This window comes from Sciurus vulgaris (genome assembly GCF_902686455.1).
Source record: "Sciurus vulgaris genome assembly, chromosome: 13".
NCBI classification, from domain to species: Eukaryota; Metazoa; Chordata; class Mammalia; order Rodentia; family Sciuridae; genus Sciurus; species Sciurus vulgaris.
This window is the reverse complement of record NC_136474.1, coordinates 73,528,038-73,553,981: the sequence shown is the minus strand read 5'-3', so window position 1 is coordinate 73,553,981 and position 25,944 is coordinate 73,528,038. Positions and strand designations below refer to the sequence as shown.

General features: G+C 36.5%; 1 protein-coding gene across 3 annotated transcripts in view; it reads left to right on the top strand.

Moving 5' to 3' along the window:
* DYM (dymeclin) overlaps positions 1 to 25,944 on the top strand; it is a 397,677-nt gene that overhangs the window by 272,109 nt on the left and 99,624 nt on the right. For all 3 annotated transcript variants that reach the window (XM_079108988.1, XM_079108986.1, XM_079108987.1), the window contains one exon: positions 14,512 to 14,614. In XM_079108988.1, coding sequence (XP_078965114.1) covers positions 14,512 to 14,614 — 103 coding nt within the window. The remainder of the gene's footprint in view (positions 1 to 14,511; positions 14,615 to 25,944) is intronic.

Below are 25,944 nucleotides of genomic sequence, written 5' to 3'. Positions count from 1 at the left end.
ATCTTAACAAAGAGTTTATATTTAAAAGAACTGATTAGAAGTTCTGTACACATGGGCTGGGTGTTGTTGACTAAAGGCTCGGAAGCTCTAACGTGGGCTTTTTGAGGAATTTCTAAATGTTAGTATCTATGGGTCCTTTTGTCTTAATGCTCTTCCATTTCTGCTGAGAGTTATCCTCCAGGGTTTCTCCCAAGTCTGCAAACCTAGCATTCTCTGAGCCAACTGTGAGTGGAGCTGGAGGTTGCAGTGTTTGGTACTGAGGTGTGATTGCATTGCTCCTTTTCAGTGTAGCACTTCCACTCTCACATGGGGCTTCCATCCCAAGTCCAGAGTCCAGGTTCACCTTCTGAGAGTGAGCACCTCTCTTCTGCCAAGGTATAGGAAGGCATCCACTGGGTTGAGTGGGGCAGGGGTGGGAACTGAAAGTCTGCCTTTTAAAATACTGATTTTTTTAGTCAGTCTTGCTATTTCAAAACTCACCTGTACACTTACTTCCTAATACCTGGTGCTGCCAGTACCTGTATCTGCTGGAGCTCTGAAGTATAGCTCGTTCACTGCTCCCTTTCACCACTGCTAGCTTAATTTTCAGCTTTTCCTGAGTCTTCTCAACCATTGGAATAGCTTTGAATTCTGCTTATATGTTTACAGTTCCTAGATGGATACCTTTACCTGAATCCAGACTCAGAAACCAACCCCTGACTTGAAACCTCCCCTTGGATAACAAGTAGACCTCTCAAACTTGGCATATCCCAAAGGGATGACTGCTGGTCTCCCTGTACCTTTCCCCCAGTCTTCCTGTCTCTGTAAATGGTACATCACTGAACCATATGCTTACACTTAAAACCTCCATGATATCCTCAGCTCTTTCTCTTATACCCCAAATCTAATCTGCAGCAAATCCTGTTGATTCTGCCACCAACTAGGTTTATGTATTCAGGGAAAACATTGAAGGATTACTCTCAGGGAGAAACTGACACACGTAAGACAGTTGTACTTCTAGGTAAATTTGAGAGGATGCTTGTTTTTTTATTTTGTTTTTAGTGTATTAAGAATTTGAAAAAAAGATAACTTTCCTCACCATAAAACTATCATGTATTTGGCTTAAAAATCAGAAACCAGATAAACTCTGACATGTTAAAGTTAACAAAAGTTTTGACCATGAGAATTTCTACCTTGCATTTTATTCAGTGAATATTGAGGACTTATGATGTGCTAGGCATTGTTCCAGGCCTGGGATGTCATAGTGAGCAAAGCAGGTAAGAACGCCTGCCATAGAGGAACTCCCATACTGGTGAGGAGTCAGGAAACTCTCTGTAACAGACTTTAATGTTAAAGTAGTGCTAGGCTTTGCTTATCACATGACCTCTGACCGAACTACACAGCTCTGTCACTAGAGTAGGAAAGCAGCCATAGCCAGTCCTTGATTGAATGTGTCCCAGTAAGCTTCATTTACAAAAGCAAATGGTGGGTTGCATTCAGTCTTCAAGCTGTAGTTGGCTAATTTCTGTTTTAGTAATGGAAACAATAAGAATATATGAGAAAGTACATGATACTTTAGAAAGGGATGAGTTGTAAGGGGGAAAACTAAGTAGTGAAAGGAAAAAGTGGGTGTGCCAGGGTTGGGTAGTGATATTAGCTAGGGTGATGTGGTAGGCCTCAAGGAAGAGGGGTTAGTTGAACACAGACCTCAAACTGAGGAAGTAAGCTGTAGCAGGCTCTAGCACATATGAAAAAGAAAGAGTTGACTTAGGATACTTAGTGGGATTACAAGGATGCAGGAGAAATGCTGAAAGTACGAACTGTATTCGTTCTCACGTTCATATTCGTATTCTCTCTCTCTTTCTCAACATAGATTGGTCCTCCTTCTGGCACATAGGTTTTCTCCATGAGTCTGAAACATTTCCATAGTCCCCTCTTTACAGTCTTCTGGCCAGAGAGGACACGCAATTTTCTCACCATCCCTAGTTAGAACAATCCTAGGGAAAGTTTTCAGCTGGCTCAACTTAGGAGCATGTATCCCCTGACCAGTTTTTGTGACCTGGGGAATGGGGAATTATAATTAACGTGGCCTATATCATGAATATATCATGAATTTTGTTTTAGGAGAGTAATTTCTGTTCCTAAAAGAAAGAGGTGAGAGTGAATCATGCAGGACAGAAAAACAATAGTGACCATGGTCATAAAATAAATCTAGATAAGTGATAATAAACTGGTTATGAGTTTAGGGTCTGGTAAGATTTTCAGAGTATAAATTCTGGCTTCTCCACTTACGAACGTATAATTCTTGGCAGGCTCATTTACCTCTGAATACCTTAGTTTCTTCATGTATAGTGTAATAATAATAGTGATTTTTTTCATTAAACAGTTGTATGTTAATTTTGTTAACATGTCGATTAGAAATATGCTTGCATAGAATACATTCTCAGTGACAACCATCCATATTCCATATCATCCATGTGCATATCATCACCATATAAAAAGGTAACTATCAGAATCCTTTCTAGGGTTGGCACAGTGGCTCACACCTGTAGTCCCAGCTACTCAGAAGCCTGAAGCAGGAGGTTCAAAGTTTAAGGTCATACTGGGCAACTTAGTGAGATCATTTCTCAAAATAAAAAAGGGCTATGGATGTAGCTCAGAGATAGAGCACCCCTGGGTTCAATCCCCAGTACAACAAAAGAGAAAGAGATGGATCCATTTGAGAAATGTAAAGTTGATTTAATTTTCCATAAATCAGTACATTCTACTACTTTAATCTCAGTAAGCACAGAAAAAGCATTTAACAAATTCAACACCTATTCATGATTTAAAACAAACAAACAAACAAAAACTTTCCCAATAAGGAATAGAGGTGAATTTCTGCAACCCAATAAAGGAAATCAATAAAAATCTTACAGCTAAAATTATAATCATGAAACACTGGGTGTTTTTCCCTTAAGATCAAGAAAATGGTAAGGATGTCTGCTCTCACATCTCTTCAACATGAACTGGAAGTCCTAGCCAGTGCAATAAGTTAAGAAAAAGACATTTTAAAAATTCACATTGCAAAAGAAGATTTAAAGCTGTCTTTCATTCTCTAACTAGTATTTGCATAAAATGTACTTTTTAAAAAATTGTAATCTACAAATAATCCAGAATTATAGAGTGTTAACAAGGTCATAGGATGGAAGGTCGCTATTTAGCAGTAATCTTATTTTTATATTCTTGTTAGGAATAATCAGAAATCAAAAAAATTTAAAATGTTATTATTTATATTAGCATCAAAAATATTAAATTACCACATGGGCAGCAACAGTGCACACTTGTAATCCCAGCTACTCGGGGCTACATATTCACATATATATTAAATAACTTAAGGGTAAACTTAAAAAATACATTCAATATGAGAGGAAAATACATGCAAGACCTGTATACTGAAAACTAAAAAAGATTGCTGAAAGAAATTAAAGAACTAAACAGGGAGATTTCATACTCAGGGATCAGAATTTAGTATTGTTAAGATTCTGAAGTTGATCTATACATGTAACACAGTGCTAATCAAAATCTTGCTAATCAAAATCTTACCAGGCTATTTGGTAGAAATTGATAAGTTAATTCTAAAAATTGTATAGAAATACAAAGAAGCTAGAATAACCAAAAGTCATTTTGACAAAGAAAACCTAATTTGGAGTAATCAGGAAAGTATGATATCAGCATCTGATAGATTGATAGGCTGATGGAATGGAGTATAGTCCAGAATGGATGGATGCGTGAGTGGGCCATGAAATTTCAGCAAGAGTGCCAAGGTAATTCAAGGGAACAGATTAGTCTTTATAGCAGATGCTGCTGGAGCAATTAAACATCCATATGCCAAAAAAAGAAAAAAGAAAAGAAAAAATCCAAAGCCAACAAAATGAACCTTGACTCTTATTTTGTGTCATACATACATACTAACTGAAAATGGATCATAGACTCAAATATAAGAGCTAAAACCACGAAACTTTCTAAAAAATCATGGAAGAAAATCTTTGAGGTTTTGGATTAGGCAAAGATTTTTTAGATAGAACACCAAAAACACAATTTTAAAAATTTGGTCATTTGGACTCTATCAAATTATAAATATTTTTCTTTTCTGAAGACACTGTTATGAAAATGAAAAGACAACTCAACAACCTACCCCACCCCAGGCCACCACCTGATTATTATATCCAGAATACAACTTTGAAAGAAGAAAAACAGCCCACTTTTTTTTAAAATTTATTTTAATTAAAAATAACAGCCCACTTTTAAATGGGCAAAAAATTTGAACAGATCCTTCAAAGAAAATATTTAAGAAAATGCAGATTACCCATAGGGAAAATCTACTTCACATCCACTAGAATGGCTAAAGTTAAAAAAAACCTGAAATACCAAGTAAGAATATGAAACAGTTTGGAAGTTCGTTATAGAGTTAAACAAAACAGCATTCCCACTCATAGGTGTTTATTAAAGAGAAATGAAAACAGGTTCACCCAAAAACCTGTTCAAGAATGTTTATAGCAGACTTAGTCATAGTAGCCTGGTACTGGAAACAACCTAAATATCTATCAACTAGCAAATAGATGAAGAAATTAGGGTATGTCCGTATAATGGAAAACTACTGAGCAATAAAATGGAATGTATTATGGCACACTGAACAACATGGGTGAATTTGAAAAGCAGCATGCTGAAGAGATGGAAGGAAGACACAAAAGAACACATGGGGTATGACTGGGTGTGGTGGTGCACACCTGTAATCCCAGTGGCTCAGGAGACTGAGGCAGGAAGATCACAAGTTCAAAGCCAGCCTCAGCAAAAATGAGGTGCTAAGCATCTCAATGAGACTCTGTCTCTAAATTAAATACAAAACAGAGGTGGGAATGTGGCTCAATGGTTGAGTTCAATCCCCAATACCACCCAACCAAAAAAAAAAAGAGTACATAGAGTTGATCCTATTTTCATGAAATTCTAGAAAATGCAAAGCTATAGAAGCAGAACAGTGGTTGCCTGGAGGGTAGGTGAGGTTATTAGAGGAGGATATCGACTGTCAAAGAACATAAGAGAATGTTCTGGGGTAATGGAAATGTTCTATATGATGCTTGTGGTGATGGGTTACATGAATGTTTACATTTTTTCCAAACATCACATTGTATGCTTAAAATCACTGTTTTAGCATGTTCAAATTATTCCTCAACAAAACTGATTAAAAATAAGGTAACCAGTAGCATAAGACTGTATGTAAGTATGCTGCAAGTAGTGGAGAAGTTTGTATAGTTCAGAGGCAGGGAGAGCACAGGAGAGAAACATCTTCCCTGTGCATTTGGAATGGGGCCCTGGAGCTGTACCTTAAATGAGAGGAAGAAGGAGGAGGCCAGTGACCACAACAGAAGAGCCTAGAGTTTGGAAAGATTTGGTTTCAGGGCCCTGCCTCTGATAACTTTAATAGCTTTTAAAAAAGTGTTTTGCATTTTAATGCTCTTTAGGATTTGTGAAGAATGTTTGTAGTCACTACAAAAGAGATAAAACTATAAAACAACATTAATATTGGGCTCAGGTCAACCACCCAGCTCTCTCTGTACCTGTTTCTTTATCTGTAAGCCAGCTGCTTATGTTCTTTTGTGAAAATAAACTCATCTTCTCCCTGGTGAGTGCTCTTGCCAGCATGTGGAGGGAAGGTATATGGCATGGGGAGAAGTTGCCTCAGAGTTTCGAGGACTGGCAAAACCATGGGAGATGTCTGAACAACATCTCAAAGCAGAGCCCCCTCCACCACCTTCCACCCAGTGGCTCTCTATCCTAGGGCCTTCCTTTCCTGGTGCTGTGCTACCTCTTTGCTCCCCCATGTATATGTCCCACCTCTGCAGTCCTACTCCTGCTCCTTTTCCCCCTTGAAAGGGATAAGGTCACCATTCATTTGTTGTTTCCTTGTGCCAAATCCAGTGGCCTTGTTTCCTTTTTAAACCCTGCTTACCCAATTGACAGCTTTTAACAGTGATGATTATTCTCTCCTTGAATTGCTCTGTTGCCTTCCAGAAAGTCTGTCTTTTCCCATTCTCCTACTTCAGAATACTTCCCTAATCGACTTTTGCTGACTGCATTTGCTCTCTTTACCCTTTCAGTCTTGGTGGTTCCCAAGGTTCTGACCGTACATTTCTTTGCTTACGTTACACAATGTCTTTGGGAGATCGCCTCCACTTTTTTGATCAAAGCTGTACAATTTACCCCAAAATTTCTCATCACTTCTCTTATAAGCGTCAGATTAGTATTCCTATGCTGCCATTTAGAGTCCCTCCACCCACCCATATCCACTGGTTTCCCTGAGCAACTCTAGGTTCTGGAGCCAGAATGTCTGAATTTAACTCCTGGCTTTCACTTAGTAGCTATGTACCTGAACAAATTACCTAAGCCCTCTCTGCTTCAATTTCATCCATAACCCTTTAAAAAGAAGTGGAGGGAATATGATGGTGGTGGTACCCACCTCTCATGAGCACTTGGTAGACAGAGCCTGATACACAGAGCTGCCCCTGCTGTTGTGAACTGCTGTTCTCCTAAGCCCTCTCCCTGTCTCAGGTCTTCTATATATGTCCCAGCACCTATTCATCAGCTGCTGGAAACCCCCAACACCTGTGATTCCCTTCTTTTATTCTGTGTTTTCTCTTGTCTTCCAAATAACTCTTACCTTCTTTAATTCAAGGCCTCCTTGGCTCTTACTTTGGGTAATGTAAATGTTTTCCTAAAGTTCTCTTTCCACTTTTATTCTCTTGTAACTTCCTGTCCCTCTTTCCCTGCAGGAGAGAGGAATCTTTCTAAAGTAAATATAGTTATAGTTACATGCTTGTGCCTCATCATTCAGGTCAGTGATTTTCAAACATCGGTTATGAGCCCTGGGGGATTCCATGGCAGGGACACTGGCCACCACAGAATGGGAGTGCATAGGGAAGAAGCTACGGCCACAGATGCACAGGAGTACCATCCTTCCCACAAACCCTCCATCCCTCCTCATGCCTGAATACCAAGCATGGCAGCTTGACTTTTGTCTCTGGCCTGCATTGCAGTCCTGTTGTCCTTGAGCACCTCTGGCAAGGTGCATGTGAGGCCTTAGAGGTGCTGAACTCCCTGCCTCCCTCCCAAGGCTTGCAGCTGTGTCCCACCATGCACTGAACCCGTGCTGCCCGCGAGTGGTGCTGTTCCTGTACCAACGGTGTTTGCATTTCTCAGCCTCTGTTCGTGCTCTTATCTCTGCCCAGGTTACCTGTACCATTACCTAACTTACTTGGCCAACTCCTAATTGTTGCTGAAGGGGACACTCAGACATTGTCTCCAGAAATGGTTTCCTGCTCTAATCTTGAGGTGCAGTTCGGCACCCCTCACCTGTTGCCTCATGACATTCTGTGTTCACTCCAGTCTGTCCAGGTATATCCTCCCTGAACTGCCACTACCCCCCAGGAAGGCAGAACGATGACCGTTGCTTTGACTTGCTATCATATCCCAGGCAGCTTTCACACTGCCTGGCGCATAGTGCGCCCTTAGTAAATATCTGACTGACTTTCTGTCTCTTCAACTTGACAAGGTGAAATATAAACCTCTTATCTTGGTATGTAAGACCTTTCTGAATCTGGCCTGGCCTCTGCCTGTTGCTAGCTTCATCTCTTACCACAGCTCACCCCCATGGACTTTCTCTAATCTCACTGTGAGCTATGATACACTTCCTGTATACTTTTTCACCTTTGTGAATGGCTCTTCCTCCCCCTTTACTATTCTAATTAGCAAGTCCCTATCCTTCAAGGCCACATTCAAGCTAGATCTCCTCTGGGGAATACACGAACCCTTCCTCTGTGCCCCCGTGGCACTCTCTTCAGACCCCAGCATTCTCTGATTTCAGCATTGTAGACTTCTTTTTTTTTTCCTTATCCCATTAGACTTGAGCTTCTTGGGGCCAAGAAACCAGGTCTCTTTCATCATTTTCCATTAGCTTCACAGCTCCATGTGAAATAAAGTCCAGGGCTTTTGATGCGTGAGCAGCCCCTCGAAGTCTGTCTTCTCGCTGCCTTCATTCTGGTCTCAGCTCCTGCCACCATCTGTGCACCCTCAACTGCAGCCATTTTCACCAGCTTGTGATCTTCTCCGCACGTCCCAGTTTGGGCTGACCACGCAGATTCTATTTACATGCTTCTTTCTTTTGTGAAATGCCGGCTGTTGGCAGGAGCTCTGTTTTCTTCAGGACAGCATGCTCTTTTTATCAGGTTTTTAAAATGTATATAATATTTCAGGCACACATACACAGAAATAGACAGTACTATAGCAATCTCCTGTGTATATATTCAATATTACAGAACGTTTTTATGAGAGAAGCTAAATCCCTGGTTTCTTCCTCCCTAATCCCGTTTTCTTCCCTCCTTCCTCAAGAGAACAATGACTATCCTAAATATAGAGTTTATCATTTCATATATATTTTATATTATTTCATGTTTTATCTAGAAATATGTATAATAGTTCTACTTTTTAAAACATTGTGTAAATATCATCACCTTGTTCACATTCAGAATCCTTATTTTTTGCTCAACATTGTAGTTTTAGATGATTTAAAACATGTACCTGTAGATTATTTTAAATTGCTATATAGTACTTCATGGTATGACTACCCCAGTTTATTGACCCATTCTCTTCTTCTTCAGCGGTTTAGATGTTTTCATCTTTTCATTGTTTACCTCGTTTGCAATGCATTCTTGTATTTAAAGAAAAACTAATCTTTTTCTAATTTTAAAAAAGTATTCTGGCAAATACATCCCAACCAAGTGAATATAAAGCACACTTTAAGATCAACTTCACTTATTCTTATAAACTTATTTGTCTTTTTTATATTCAAATATCATGAGTCTTTGTTATTTTGACTATCTTAAACTGGGGCTAAGTACTTGGAATGCAGAGCTTTAAGCAAAAGTTACTTTTCTCACATAGCAATTTGCAAGTCATTTCTCATATAAATTTGAGTCATTTGTTTTAAAAATGCTAAAGGAAAGCCAAAAAACCCCACAAAACTTTGAAAGCATTAGCTATAAGAACTGAGGGGAAAGCCTATCAAAGTATGTAAGAATAACATCTCAAGCGTTAGTGTGAATTCTGTTTCTCATTCATGGTAGAGAATTGGAAGTGACCTCAAATGATCTATTATTACACAATTTCTTAAAAGGTAGCTGTGGAAAAAAAAAAAAAGGTAGCTGTGAGCAGTACTACAGCTTCTTGGGGTATACTGCTGCAAAATTCAATGCTTTTAATAGTCACACTTTCTATCATGCTCAACTGAAATACCTTATGTTTGAACTGAAGCTCATTTCCTTGTTTGGTCTCCTACCAACAAGGAAAACAGATTGTTAGTATTCTCTTGTAAAATAAATAAGTAAACACACTCACACTCGTCTTTCTTTTCCAAAGCAAAGGAATGAGCTTCAAGTATTGGTGGGGGTTTTGCTTTGTTTTGTTTTTGCTCTTGATTTCTAGGATTTACTCAACAATTTTCTTTCGATGATAGGATTTACCATAGATTGCTTCTGTTCTCTGAAGGCACAGTAATGGGATGCACACATGCAGAGCTCACGGGGGATATCCCAGGTTTGGTGAATTCATAAAGCCCCTTCTTAGTTCTCTCTGAACTCAACGAATACTGCTCTGTTTCCATTGTTCTTTTTCCTTTCTGTTGGGTATCCAGTTGATTCCTCTTGAGTCTTTTTTTTTTTTTGTACTTGAGATTGAACCCAGGAGCACTTAACCACTGAGCCACATTCCCAGCCCTTTTTTGTATTTTATTTAGAGATAGGGTCTTGCTCAATTGCTGAAGGTCTCACTAAGTGGCGAGGATGACTCTGAACTTGTGATCCTCCTGTCTCATCCTCCTGAGCCACTGGGATTACAGGCATGTGCCATTCTAGCACAGAACACACAACCAATTGAATCATCTTACTAATTTCCTTCTTTATGCATTTCCTGTTGAACATGCTTTATATATACAATCCCAATATATTATTACCTTTTCCTTTTCATTTTCTGCAAAATAATTTGCATATTTTAAAATATGTGCCCTGAATGAAATTTAGTATTACATTCAATTACTTTTTTACTTAGCAGCTTTACTTCAAAGAATTTATCATATATATAGTCTCAGTTATGCTAAAAGTTATGTACAGGGTGTTGATTGCAGTATTGCATATAATATAAAAACTGGCAACAGTTGCAATGACTGATGAATAATGGACTATATGAAGCATAGCTCTTTTGTATGCTTAGACATCATATAGGTGACACTTAAGTAATTTGTTGAATGAATGGAGGGAAAAGTACAAAATACAAAATAATACATGCTTTGTGGAATAAAAAATATGGCTACATACATACAGTATGCATTTATACATGGCTTGGTATATATAACATTTCTAAAATCATATACAATAAACTTCTGATATTAGTTATCAATGGATCATGAGAACAGTGGTAAGTAAAAAGTGTGGTTTACTTTTCAACTTAAAATGAAAAGGTAAAATAAAATCTCAAATGCAGAAGATCCAGAAAAATAAAATGATTGAAAAAAATGGATATAACCTCATAGATTAAATTCTTTTTCCTTCTTTGTTGTGTAGCACCTCTACTCCAAGCTTCTCATTGTCCTTTATCTATGCCTCTGTGCTTTGCCTTCTGTTCAGAAATGCCTTCTTTCCTGTCCTGCCCAAATGAATCTTTCTGCCTTTCAAAATTACATAAGATCTCATTCTTCTGGTTGCACATGTAGAATCACACCAGTTGTGTGGTCATACATGCACATAGGGTAATAATGTTGGATTCATTGTACTGTCCTTCTGCCCCCATGCCCCCTCCTCTCCCTTCACTCCCCTCTAGTTAATCCAGAGTAACTCTGTTCTTGCCTAGGTATTGTGAATTAGCATCCGCATATCAGAGAAAATATTTAACCTTTGGTTTTTTGGGATTGACTTATTTTGCTTAGCATGATATTCTTCAGCTCCATCCATTTACTGGCAAATGCTATCATTTCATTCTTCTTTAAGGCTGAGTAATAGTCTATTGTATGCATTTACCACAGTTTCTTTATCCATTCATTTATTGAAATAAAATTGATTCCATAGTTTAGCTATTGTGAATTGAGCTGCTGTTAACATTGATGTGGCTGCGTCACTGTAGAATGCTGATTTTAAATCCTTTGGGTGTAAACCTAGGAGTGGAATAACTCGGTCAAATGGTTGTTCCATCCAAATTTCCTGAGGAATCTCCATACCACTTTCCATAATGGTTGTACCAATTTGCTTTCCCACCAGCAATGTGTGACTGTACCTTTCCCCCCTATCCTTGCCAGCATTTATTATTGCTTGTATTCTTGATAATTGCCATTCTGACTGGAGTAAGATATGAAATCTTAGAGTAGTTTTGATTTGCACTCCTCTAATTGCTAGATATGTTGAACATTTTTTCATGTATTTGTTGAAATGGATTGTATTTCTTCTGTGACGTGTCTGTTCAGTTTCTTAGCCCATTTATCGATTGGGTTATTTGTTGTTGTTGTTGTTGTTGTTGTTGTTTGGTTGGTTGGTTTTTTTGGTGTTTTTAAAATTCTTTATGTATCCTGGAGATTAATGCTCTGAGGTGCATGTGGTAAAGATTTTCTCCCATTCTGTAGGCTCTCTCTTCATGATTGTTTCCTTTGTTGAGAAGTTTTTAGTTTGAATCCATCCCATTTATTGATTTTTTATTTTACTTTTTGTGCTTTAGGAGTCTTGTTAAGGAAGTCAGATCCTAAGCTGACATGATGAAAATTTGGGGCTACTTTTTCTTCTGTTAGGCATAGGGTCTGTCTTCTAGTGCCTAAGTCTTTGATCCACTTTGAATTGAGTTTCATGCATGGTGAGAGAGAGGGGTTTAATTTCATTCTGCTACATAGGGAATTCCAATTTTCCTAGCCCCATTTGTTAAATAGACTATCTTTTCTCCAGTGAATATGTTTTTGGCACCTTTGTCTAGTATGAGATAACTGTATTTATGTGGGTTTGTCTCTATGTCTTCTATTCTGTACCATTGGTCTATGTGTCTGTTTTGATGCCAATACCATGCCTTTTTTTTTGTTACTATGGCTCTGTAGTATAGTTTAAGGTCTGGTATTGTGATACCTCCTGCTTTACTCTTCTTGCTTTGGCTATTCTGAGTCTCTTATTTTTCCAAATGAATTTCATGATTGCTTTTTCTAGTTCTGTGAAGAATGTCATTGGGATTTTAATAAGAATTGCATATAAATCTGTATAACACTTTTGGTAGTATGGCCATTTTGACAATATTAATTTTGCCTACCCAGGAGCATGGGAGGTTTTTCCATCTTCTGAGATCTTCTTAAATTTCTTTCTTTACTGTTCTGTAGTTTTATTGTTAGATTGATTCTCAAGTTTTTTTTTTTTTTTTTAGGTTATTGTGAATGGGGTACTTTTCCTAGTTTTTCTTTCAGTAGCTTCATCACCTATGTATAAGAATGCTTTTGATAATGTTAGTTAAAATTTTATCTGGGGTTGGGGTTGTAGCTGTGTGGTAGAGTACTTGCCTAATATGCATATGAGATCCTGGGTTTGATCCCCAGCACCATTTAAAAACAAAACAAAACAAAACAAAAAAACAAATTTAATCTAGAAAGAATCTTAGTGGTCTAGACTTCATCTAGACTTAGTGGTCTAGAATCTTTAGTGGTCTAGACTTCATTTAAACCATCTGAAATCATTACTTTGTTAAATTGATATTTGAGTCAATAGTTTATTTAAAATATTTTGGGCATCTAAAAAAATACTACATATAATCATATCTCAAATTTACATAAAAAGTACTTGATATCAAAATTGCCTCTATTTTTATGCCACCATTTAGCCCAAAGAGAATTTCTTTCTTTTATTAGATATAGTAGATTGAATATTAGGATCATATAATTATAATATGTGTATTTGAGGCTCTAATATTGAGGATTGTTAAGTATTCTTGGTGAATTGGCTTTCATCATTATAAAATCTTTATCATTACTATTAATATTCTGGTCTTTAATCCTATGTGTCTGAAATCAGTATGGCCATTCTAGCTTGCTTATTAATATTTGTATGATTTTTTAAATATCATTTAACTGTTAACTTATCTGGGTCTTTAAATTTACAGTATGTTTCTTTTTTTCTTTTTTTTTTTTTTTTTTTTGTCCTGGGGAATCGAACCCAGGGCCTTGTGCTTACAAGGCAAACACTCTGCCGAAGTATGTTTCTTTTAAACAGCAAATAGTTGGGTCTTGCTGTTTTATCCAGTCTGAAAATCTCTGATATTGAACTTCATTGTTTAGTTCATTTACATTTAATATAAATCAACTTCATTTTTTGATGGTTGTTCACTAGCTTTGTTAGGCTACAATAATCTAGATTAGAGTAGTCCTACTCCTCAAGCATGGCATTTCTGAGAATTCAACTGAATGTCCATGTTCAAGGAGTTTTGTCCACTGACTGATTGGAACACCAGTAGCCCTCAGTCTTTTATGACCTCCAAAGTCTCTGTTCATTATACAGCTTCGGCATAGATCATCGGCACATCTTAGTACTTGCTCAGATACTCAAGAAGACACCTGGATTTTTAGAACTCCTTTCTTGTAGTTCTCCCTTCTCTAGTATCCTGCTTTGTAAATTCCAGCTGCCACAGCAGCCCCAAATTCATACCTCAGTCTTCTCAGCTCAGTCCTGCTGTACACTGTTTAGGTCCCACCTTTCTGGGTCACAGTCAGGAATATTCCTATATGCAGAAACTCACCATTATGGGGCTTATGTGTATTTCTCTTTTAGGGATTATAATCCTGCATTTCAGATGTTGTAGAATATCTGAAAACGCTTGTTTCATGTAATTTTTTGTAGTTTGTAGTTGATTACAGCAGGAGAGTTAGTCTAATTTTAGTTAATCCATCATAGCCAGAAGTAAATTTTTATAAAACATCTATTTAAAATAATTATTTTTGAGAAACAAGAACTTAAAACTAAAATACAGAAGCATTGACCCTATATTACACCACAGAATAATAGTATAATACAACACTTATTTGTAAGATGAGAAAATTAGGATACATAAGCTCAAGTGACCTATAGTAGGTTACATTGTGAATTAGTTATAGAGTTAATCCATATCCCAGGTTTTCTCAATCTCTGTCCACTGTTCTCCACTATAGTAATGTTTTAAAAATTTCTCCTAGATTTGAAACCTAATTTTAAACTATCAAACTTCTTTTATTTTTCAGAATTCAGAATTTAAACATCCTCTTCACTGTTTTGTTATGTAATAGTATTATTAATCCTGCTAATATAGGCATGATAAAAGTTATTTACAAGTAGATTTCAGAATAATTGATATACTGTAGAACTTTGTAACTCCATATTAGACCTAAAAAAGGAGATACTTAGTTCTCTTAATGTAATGGGTTTTCCTCTGTGTGTGTGTATTTTTTTTTTTTTTCAGTTTGTTTTCTTTGCTGTCTAAAAAACATAACAAAGTTCTGGAACAAGCCACACAGTCTTTGAGAGGTTCACTGAGTTCCAATGATGTTCCTCTGCCAGATTATGTAAGTAGTTACCTTATTTCATCAAAAATTTTCCTCTTATTGTTAAATTTATAAATAACAGTATCTCTCTCTCATGCTCTTAGAAACCTCTACATGCAAATAAAGGAATGAGGTCTCAAAACAAGGGAAAAGTCTTTCACTATTATCAAGAGGTTGAAGAAAATCAACCCTAAATCAGTGGTTGTTAATAATTAGAAATCCTACTAAGTCAGGAAAACCCACTCAAACTAATTACTTAAAACAAAAGGAGGAGGGGCGCAAGAATGGAGGAAGGAGGGACTGTATAGAGGGAAAAGAGGGGTGGGGGGGAATAACAGAATGAATCAAACACCATTACCCTATGTAAATATATAATTACACAAATGGTATGCTTTTACTTCATATACAAACAAACAACGTGTATCCCATTTGTTTACAATAAAAATAATTTTTTTTTTTAAAAAGGAGGTATTTTATAGGAAGTGTATAAAGGTTTTCTCGAAAAACTTGGGTGGTAGGGAGTGTGGGGGGCATAAATACGCCTGGATTTCACAAAGAACTAGAACCTAAAATTGAAAATTCACTGGATTTAGGAATATCCCATTACTGAGAGCCATTGAGTTTCTGATTTCTGAATTTGCTTCTGCTTTGTTCTTCTGGTGATTTGTACCAGCCAGGTTTTTCTGTTTGCTCACTTGTGCAGAAGATCGCAACCCAACCTTCCCCTTCTTCACAGCACCACTGAACGCGTCCTTGGGACTGTAGTGCCTTTAGCTAACTGATCAGAGTCTTGAAGCACCAATTCTCAGTGCCTGTGGGATTTGACATATCAATAGTGGTCAGAAGTAACAGCAATAGTGTGTTGTGTGTTCCATCCACTTTAAAGGTGAAGAGCTTGTTACCACCTGACCTTGGATGATGCTGATGGAACACAACAAAAGCAGCACTGGGATGAAGAGGCCGCATGAAGTCCCCTTAGGGCAGTGCTGCTATCTGTGATGTCTCTCAGGTTTGGGAGCATCGCTTAGATGAGGGTACTAAAAGTTACCTTGCCAAAAGATCATTAAATTCTAATAGAGACATCCCTAAATCTCCAGACAACAACTAAGTGGGTTGATACATAGAAACTTTATTAGAAAATTTAAAAATTTGTGTTTAAAGTGGTAATACCACCAGACAGCTAAAAAGTGGTTTTGCTTATTTCCTGTGGTTTGTTTAATTTCTAAATAGTTGTGCTGATATGAGACTGTGGGAGCAGCAACCAGACCGGATATCAGTTGTTGATAAACATAGTAGCTATGTGTAGCCATAACCTGACTGGTGCTCTTTTTCATCCTGTGCGTGCATGCACACACAAGTGTGAGCATGAACACATGCGCACACACACTTTTATATGATATGATCCCATTAAGGTATTAAGTTTGTAATTTCAAAAAATTTTTTAAGAACTGGCTTAACAGTTCACTTAATTCTATACTTGCCTTGACTTGTGATAAGAAAAACTCTCTTTCTGATAGCTCCTCGGAAACCCCAGGTGCAATCAATATGTTTTGTTATTTTTATGCTGTTATTATTTGATTTACCCAGTATTCCTTTGTCATTTTACCCACAAAATTTGTATTGGATTCATATAGTCCTGAAGTGTCCTCCTTTAATTAGAGATCCATAAAATTGATTTCTTAAAGAAAATAGGTCATATGTAATGATATTTTCCAATCATGAAGTTGATTGTGCAGTGATAGAGGATAGTTTGAATTTGTAGCAGAGATTTTAATTCTGTTATTGAACTTTACAGTTTTTAAGTCACAGTTTATTCTTTAATGAAATTTTCATAAAGTAAAAATGAATTTTGTAAAGCATCTGCTTCCTAGGAATAGTGGGAAAATTTTGTTTGGAATCTGTCACTTAACAGTTCTTATTTTAACATTCATATATATGAGACTTTGCAAATCACAACATTTTCCAAATAGGTTTATGAACTTGAGTTTTGCCACCTTTCCTCAGAATTATTTGAAGAGGTTGGTTAGCAGCAGTTCGGTAGTAGTGATGGTAACTGAATCAGTCACTCCCTCTGCCACCAATCTGAAAGATGATTAAAGAAAATAGTAGTAACCTTAAAAATGAGAACTGCCACGCCTCTTTCAGGATAACTCAATATTTTATTGGTAATTCCTGTTGCTCAAAACATTGTTCATTAAGTGATTTGCAAATTTAATATCATTTTCTCATAGTTTTTCTCTTTTAAATTAGTCATTAACTGAAAAATGAGTATGTTCCTCCTTTTATTATTCCCCAGAATTTTTACTTGGTAAGTATCCTTGCCAACAGCCACATAAAATTCTGTGTCCTGGACTACTGCTTTAGACTACTTGTTTATAAAAGATGGAAAATGAAAATGAAAGGATCTTAATGCAGCAGTGGATTCCCAAATGTACATTCACTGTACCAAGATTGAGTAAACTATACTAGCAAAGAGTTTGAACAAGTGCTTAAAAATAAGGATATGTTTTTCTTTTCACTGTAGCACATAGAGTACTTTCAGGCTACCTCAAGGTTTCTGAGTTTATTAAGAAAATGTTTACACTTACTATACTGTGTAATTCACAAGTCAGTTGAGTAACAACATAGAAAGCAAATTGCAAGTTACCAAAATATTAGTATTAATAGTTTAGTACAACCATGTTTGTCTGAGCATCTCAGGGGAGACCTTTCAACTAAGTTTCAGATAATGAGGAAACTGCCCTGGCTGCTTTGGGGAGGGGGCAGGAGGGGAAATCCCATGCCAGTCCTCTGCAGGGAGCGAGAAGACCCACTACAGATAGTGCCTCTACAGGGGCAGACAAGGTGACAGCTTGACTGTGCTTTGCTTTCTAAAATTTAGTGACCAAAAGAACAGAATTGTTAAAGGAAACTAAACAGTTTTTAAAAACAAGAATGGACCTTTCAGACAACTTTGGTCACATATAACGGAACCTGAATATAGAAAATGAAACAAAGATATAACAAATTACTTATAGTTGTTTTTTAAGTTGTTTTTTAAACTATGACTGTGGCTTTTAAATTGTTAATATTGTCACAGTGTCATATAAGCTTTATTTCCCTAGTCTTAACAATTGCTTCAACAACTATTGGGATGAGAAGAATCTAAATTTTGTTCTAGGAGGAACCATAGAAATGAAATTATGTTGCTCTTTTTCATCCCTGGAGAGCTTTGGAATCTTTTTGTAGAACTGATGTATCATGTAACTTCAAAAAGTAAATACAGAGACACAAGACAAAAAAGGCCCTCACAAAGATAAGTGAGGAGCCAGAATTGGAAAAATCAGCAGAAGTATAAACAGTAGCTAAGGGTCTATCCTTGACTTGCTAAGTCAGTATCACATTGCCAACATATACAGACACATTCCTGTGGTTCTCCAGGTCTCATGTTGGATTTGTCCACAAGCTACATGGTTCATGATAGTCATTGCTCTGACAGGTAACAATGTGTTTGTATATTCTTGTGCTTTAAATTTTTCTTATTTTCAGTTCTTACTATGATAAATGCCAATATACATAATCCATATGAAAACAGATTTTTGAGTGCATCTATGACTTTTAAGAAGATAAAGAGATCTTGAGACCAAAATGTTTGAGAACTATTAGAATGTGTGATGTATCACACACACATAGGCGCATCAACTAAATAGTCCCTGTTTTATATTCTGTAATTATTTCTCTTCTAGTAGGAAGGAATGCACTCGGAAGGTATAGAGATTGTCATACGCTAGCCTGAGAAAATAGACTACATTACTAAGGGATGGGGATGAAGCCCTGCTCAGCATATGTGCATACTCTGGGAGAGGTCCTCAATTGAAAAAGTCTTAGGCCTCAGCCATATCTGTATAACATACAATTAGAATTGTTTGAACATTTTCTAGTCACAGATTACTTCCTTACATGTACTAAACATGGGTAATTTCTGTGCTAAATAACTAAATTTCCCCATTAATTGTTGCATGATCTGTATATCAAAATCTGTGCTTTCATATTTGTGAGACAGTGTGTTATTTTTTTCCTTTTAGTTCAATATAAATAGAGCAGGTTCAGTTTCTCGATCTGATTTGAATAGTTTGCTTAGATTGTAACTTATTGAAGAATTCGTGTATTTGAAATTTTATCTTATGTATTTGAAATTTATTTTTATCAAGCCATGATTGCATATTATCATTCTATATGTAATCCTAAGACACTGCTAACCCTGGTATATGGCATTTGTCTTACCTTTTACATTGCTAACGCTTATTAATCATATTTTACATCATGTTTACAAGTTTTATATCTGCTTTTAGACATTTTGTTTCTTCAGAAATGTATTAAGGGACATGGTAACCTGTTACCATATGACACGAAAATTTATTAGAGATTTTTCTATCATTCCCCCACTTTCATTTTAAGTCGTTCTGTTTTCAAGATTACTTGTTAGTGTTTACTCTTTAACTCAAGACTGGAATCAAGAATTTAGTATTCATACAACATGGGAACAATCATTTTGGATATACTGGCATAACCAAATATTGAAATTCTTACATTTGTCACTTATTTTAAGATATTGTCGCTTTATTTTTTGGGGGGGAGGGGGTACTGGGGATTGAACTCAGAGGCAATAGACCACTGAGCCACATCCCCAGCCCTATTTTGTATTTTATTTAGAGACAGGGTCTCACTGAAATGCTTAGCGCCTCACATTTGCTGAACTGGCTTTGAACTCACGATCTTCCTGCCTCAGCCTCCTGAGCCACTGGGATCATAGGCATGTGCCACTGTACCCAGCTGATGCTGTCACTTTTGAAAGAATTATTTGTGGTTACTGGCTTTATATGCAATTATTAAAATGATGGTGACATTCCTCAGAATGTTGCTGAAACTTCTGTTTGGGAATTACTTTAGCATGGTAAAAGTGAAGAGGGTATCGTGTCTACACCCAGGGAATCTAAAAGACTACTTGAACAAATGTACAACTAGAATACAATTCAACATATGACAAATTTTGCAAAAGATCTATGATCACAGATCAAGATTTATTTATTACCCCTCATGTTCACACTCAAAAATCAATTTAGGTTGGGCCATAGATCTAAATATAAGAGGTAACACAACAAACCTTTAGAAGAAAATATAAGTAAGTCTTCATGCCTTTGGATTAAGCAAAGATTTCTTAGATAATACCAGAGACACAAATGACAAAAGAAGGATGAATAAATTGGATTTCATCAAAATTTAAAACTTTTTGTTTCAAAGAACACAATTAAGAAAGTAAAAAACCTACAGAAGGGGAGAAAATGTTTACAAATTATATGGATCAGGCATTAATATCCAGGATGTGAGGGCAATCTGGCTTCAACATCTGTCAACCCATTGATCACCTCCATTGATTTGCTAAACTGGCTGGCTAGGCAGGTGTCCCCTTGCTCCCTCACTGCTCCATGTGCATCCTTCCCAAAGCTACAGGCTCAGTCAAAGAGGACAACCTTCCCTGATTGAGAAGGACCATTCTTCAGTCAAGGGTATAAGAGTAGCTGCACTCCTCTGCTAGAACCTTCAAACAAGCTCTCAAGGAACTAATATTCAGAATATGTGGAGGATTCTTAAAACTCAAGAGTTAAAAATATAGGGCTGGGGAGATAGCTCAGTCAGTAGAATGCTTGCCTTGCAACTACAAGGCCCTGGGTTCGATCCCCAGCACCGCAAAAAAAAAAAAAAAAAAAAAAAAAAAAAAAACAGTAAAAATATAAATAACCAATTTTAAAATCGGCAAGTAGGTCTGGGAATATCGCTCTGTTGGTAGAGTGCTTGCCTCACAAGCACAAGGTCCTGGGTTCAATCCTCAGCACCGCAAAAATAAAAAATTAATTAATTAATTAATTAGGCAAATAGCTAGTACGGTGGAAAATGCTTATAATCCCAGCAACTTAGGAGGCTGAGGCAGGAGAATTGAAAGTTCAGTATCAGTCTGAGCAACTTAAATAAAAAAGGTCTGGGGATGTAGTTCTGTTGTAGAGCATCCCTGTGTTCAGTCTCCAGTATTGAAAAAACAAAAGGGCAAATATTATATTTTGTAACCTGATTCTGTAGCTGGCGAGGTATTTGACCTTGTGCAAGGTTGTTTTGCCTCTCTGGTCCTTAGTTGCCTCATGTGTAAATTAGGGCTAACAGTAGAACTGACTACCCCCAGGTAGTTGTGAGGATTAAATGAGTGCATCCAGGTAGGATCCTTGGCACATAGCAAGCATTTAAGACCAACTCTTTGTCTGATGCCTCCAAGTGTGGAGAGACATTCTGGGACAGCAGATGTAAGTTCAGAGGATAGGGCTATCTCTATGCCCTTTAGTGGCAGGAAGAGGTTCCTGCAGGAGAGTGAGGTGTAAGACATCAGATATAGAGCTAAGGTTAACTGTCCACAGGCGAGTAACAAGATCAGGAGGGCCTTCTAATCTGTGTGAGGGCATCTCAGTAGTTACTTGGTACCAATGATGGGCTCCCACTTTCCTGACCTTGGAATTACAAGATCTCAGTGTGTCCTGGAGCTTCAAAATATAAATCAGAGTAACCACCATAAACAAAGGAACAGGTTATGTTGGCAACTTCCAGTCAGTTAGCTACCTTTCCTGATGTGCCAGGCACCCAACTTTGGGTGAGGCTTTGGGTGAGACAGAGGTTGGCTGAATGCTCACCAGTATCCATTTTCTCCTAATTACACAGCAAAGCAACGTCTTTTAACTCTATTGTATCTAGAAAGGGCTGTAGGATTAGGGGAAGTCAGGGGAGTGTAGGAAGAAGTGACATCACCACTGTACCATCCTTCCTACCTCCCCTTACCTCATCTGCTAGCTAGATGCAGAAATACAGTAGGAGATTCCAAGTCTCCAGAGGATGGCATTGCCTGGATCCCTGAATCATTTCATGGAAGGTCAGCTGAGCACCTTGCTGGACAATGATTCGAATAAGCAATAAGGCTTTTTATTGCATTTTTTAGTGGGAAAGGGTCTGAATAGTTTTCAAAGAAGATATTTTAAAAAGCTAATAAGGACATCAAAAATTGCTAAAACATCACTAGTCATTAGGAAAATACAAATGAAAACCAAATGAGGGGTGGGAGGGGTGGGGGGAAGGGAAAAAATAACAGAATGAATCAAACAACATTACTCTATGTAAATTTATGATTACACAAATGGTATGCCTTTACGCCATGTACAAACAGAGAAACAACATGTATCCCATTTGTTTACAATAAAAAAATACATTATTGAAAAAAAAAAAAAAAAAAAAAACAAGATAACTGCCATCAACTAGTCAGAAAGAAAGACCTTACTAGGAACCCAGCTGGCAGGCACCTTTATCTTGGGCTTCCTATCCTTCAGAACTATGGGAAAATTCATTCTTTTTTTTAAGTTACCCAATTTATGGCATTTTGTTATGGCAGCCCAAGTAGACTAATACATCTCCTCTGCCTATACATAGCACTTTGCAAGGAGATAAAATATAGTAGTTAGGACTGTGTCTTTTATTGTTGATGGATCTTTCTCTCCCACAGGGATATGAGTACTGAGTGCAACAGCTACATGCTTCATGTTTCTGTCCCCAATACATGGTTCAGGTTTGCTGCAGAAATGATGCAGAATCTGAACCTGACATTAAATGTAATATTTGAGTGTGGCCTGATCACTACATTACTTGAATTCGTGGCAAGTTTGTTTTTGCATTTGACACACAGAGTTAATTTCTAATCTAGCTGAGACATCATATATTGTCCTACCTGCCTGTTCCTTTATCTTCACTGATGTATTTCAGGGACCTCAGGAGAATATCTTAGAAAAGAATGTTGAGTATATTTAATTGGAAACTGTTATTCTGAAAAAATAAATTTTCCTTTGTATATTCTTAAAAAAAAAAAAAAAAACAAATGAAATACTAGGATGATCAGAATCAAGAAGGCAGCTGATAACAAATATTGGCAATGATGTGGAGAAATTAGAGTTCTCATATCCTTCATGTAAAGTGGGTGCAGTCATTTGGGAAACAATTTGCAGCCTCTGAAAAGGTAAACATAGAATTACCATATGACCCAGTAATTCTATTCCTGAATTTAGATACAAATGAATTGAAAACATATGTGCACCCCAAAATGTGAATGTTCGTAGAACCATTATTCATAATTGCCAAAAATAGAAACAACCCAAATGTCTACCAACTATTACCCAGACCCCTATTTTATAGTCCCACTTGTACAAAGTGTTCAGAATAGGCAAATATTAGAGGGACAGAGGGTAGATGTCTAGGGCTTGGGAGTGTGAGGCAGAGAGGGATTGACTGCCAAAGAGGCAGTTTTTATTTTGGGGGGATTTTGAAAATGGTTTAAGATAAGATTTTGGTGATGATTACACAAAAAGTTTTAAATCATGTTCTTTAAATTTGGTGATATATATGGTTGTGAATTATATCTCTATGGAGCCATTTTTTTAAAAAAAGCCATGTTTAGAGGACTAGAATAAAAGAACCAATTGGTAGATATAATAGAAGATAAATATCATCTTGACTGCAATTATGACACAAAAGTGAATGAGGAAAATAAATTTTACACTTCGGAAAAAATATGTTCAAGGGGGCAAAATTTGCTTCTTGAGCAGTGTCTTGACTTTAAAAATGCTAGTAATTAATACTCATTTACTCGAGAGTATATTTCTTCTCACCCTGTTTAAGAGCAAAATCGGAAAAAAGCAAAATATCCATCAATAAGGGACTACTTAAATAAAGTATAAATTCATCCAGCATAGTATTCTGCAGCTATTTTTTAGTTAATTCAATTCATACAGGTTTATGTGAAAGGTGTCAATATATAAATCTATTTAAAAACACTTTGTAGTATGTAAGTAACATATATACATACGTGCTTGAAAAGATGTGTTAAAATTTCCAAGAATAATGTACAAGACACTATAAAGTAATGGTTAGCTCTGGGGAGTCAGACTGAAGAAAGGAGAGAAGATAAAATACTTTTTATTTTTTATAAACTATTCTATATAATATATACCTCTGTGTACAAAATTATACTTTGTGCTAGATTTTACACACACATACATGCACAATATGTATAAGATTATATCATAATATGTAAGAGTTGACTACAGATGCAAAAAGCATAAATACAAGAAAATTGAATCTAACTATACTTAAAGAGAGATTTAACCCAGAAAAGCATGTTTCTTTCACATCTGCATGCTGATATAATGCACAGGTCCACCTATATACTTTTTATAAAATAGATCTTGAAATTTTTATCAAGTACATACCTTCCTTTCCCTTTCTTCTCTCTTTTCTATCTTCTTTCCTTTATTTTCTTCTGACAGTTTGGATTATAGAGTTTTAAAGAATTTCTATATGCTTACTCAGTTTTCTCTTTTATTATCTCACATGAGCACATAACATTTCAAAACTAAAAAATTAATATTGATACAATACTGTGAATACTGAAGTACAAATCTCATTTGGATTTCACCAATTTTAACATTAATGCCCTCATTCTTTTCTGGGATTCAACCCAAGATCCCACATTAAATTTCGTTTTCATCTGTCCTTGATCTTCCTTGTCTTTCATGATCTTGGCACTTCTAAAGACTCCTAATCAGTTATTTTGTAGAATATTCCCCAATTTGGGTCTGTCTGATGTTTTCCTAGGATTAGATTAACATTATGTCTTCTTGGGGAGCATGCTGCAGAGGTGAGGCACCTCCCCTGCATCATATCAAGGGATGCACAATATCAATAAATGTTGCTGGGAATGTTTACCTTGATCACTTTAGCTAAGGTCATCTGCCAAGACTTTGTACCATAAAACTATTTTTTCCTTTGTAATTGCTATATATTTGGGAGAGATCTTAGATTTTGCCTGTTTCTGCTTGAACATTTCCCCCAAAATTTTAGAAATTATACATGGATCTTGCCTTTAGCACCTATCACTGATTTACTGGTGATTTCTGTTTTTCTCATCCTTTTACAATTATTACTAAAATTTTGCAAGGAAAAGTTGTCATATCTTCCCACTGTCTTTATTTATGCAATTATTATATATATATCAATATAGACTCATGGCTACTATTTTATTCTTTGTGCTATAATTCAATACCATTATTATGTTGCTCATGTTGTTTCAGATTTGGCCACTGGGGGCTCTTTCATGTTACATCCTTTGCCCTCTTGGTATACTTCTGTCTCTGTTCTGAGACCCTCGGGATGCTATAGTTCATCCGGTCTTTCCCTGCCCTCTCCCTGAGATCAACTAGTTCTCCAAGGAAGACTGTGAATTTCTATCAAGATCTTTCCAGTTAGTTTCATATGAAGAAACAGTATAAAACACCAGTTAGAGCCAAATCTTGAGAATAAGATTGGTGAGCACCACTCAGACAACTGCTTTGAATTTAAATAGATCCCAAACCCCACATTGATTAGATTTCATAAGTTTATTTTTTAGTTCAATTAATTTTTCCCAGGTTTATTAAGCTATAATTGACTAATAAATGTTTTATAAATAATTTAAGGTGTACAACATTGTGATTTATTATATATGTACATATTGTGAAATGTTTACTACATTCAAAGTTTAATTAATACTTCCATAACCTCACAATTACCTTTTTTAGGGGAATGAGACCATTTAAGATCTATTTCCTTAGTAAATACAGTATTATTAACTACAGTCAACATACTGTGTAATAATCCTCAGAACTTATTTATCTTATAACTGAAAGATTGTGTACTTTGACCAACATCTTCCCCTTCAGCCCCAACCACTATCCCCTGGTAACTATCTTCTTCTCTGCTTCTATGTGTTCAGCTTTTTCAGATTCCAAAGGTAAGTGAGACAACACAGTCTTTGTCTTTGTCTTAGTCACATAACATAGCACCCTCTAGGTTCATCTGCAGTGTCACAAATGGAGCATCTCCTTATTATAGCTGAATGTTATTCCATTGTCTTGCATACACCATATTTTCTTTATTCATTCATCTGTCAGCAGGCAGTTGTTTCCATATCTTTACTATTATATGGTTAATGTCAGAGTTCAGATAATTCTTTAAGATTCTACTTTCATTTCCTTTGGATACATACCCAGATGTGAGATTGCTGGGTCATATGGTTGGTTCCATTTTTAATTTTTAAACTTCCATCCTGTTTTCTATAGTGGTTGTACCAATACAATTGATTTAAAAGATTCAAATAAACAGTTTCTAGCAAGCGAATAGCTCCCTGCCTCCCACCCCACTAATTTTCCATAAAGACCACGCCTGACTTTAATAAATAAGACAGATTTTCAGGG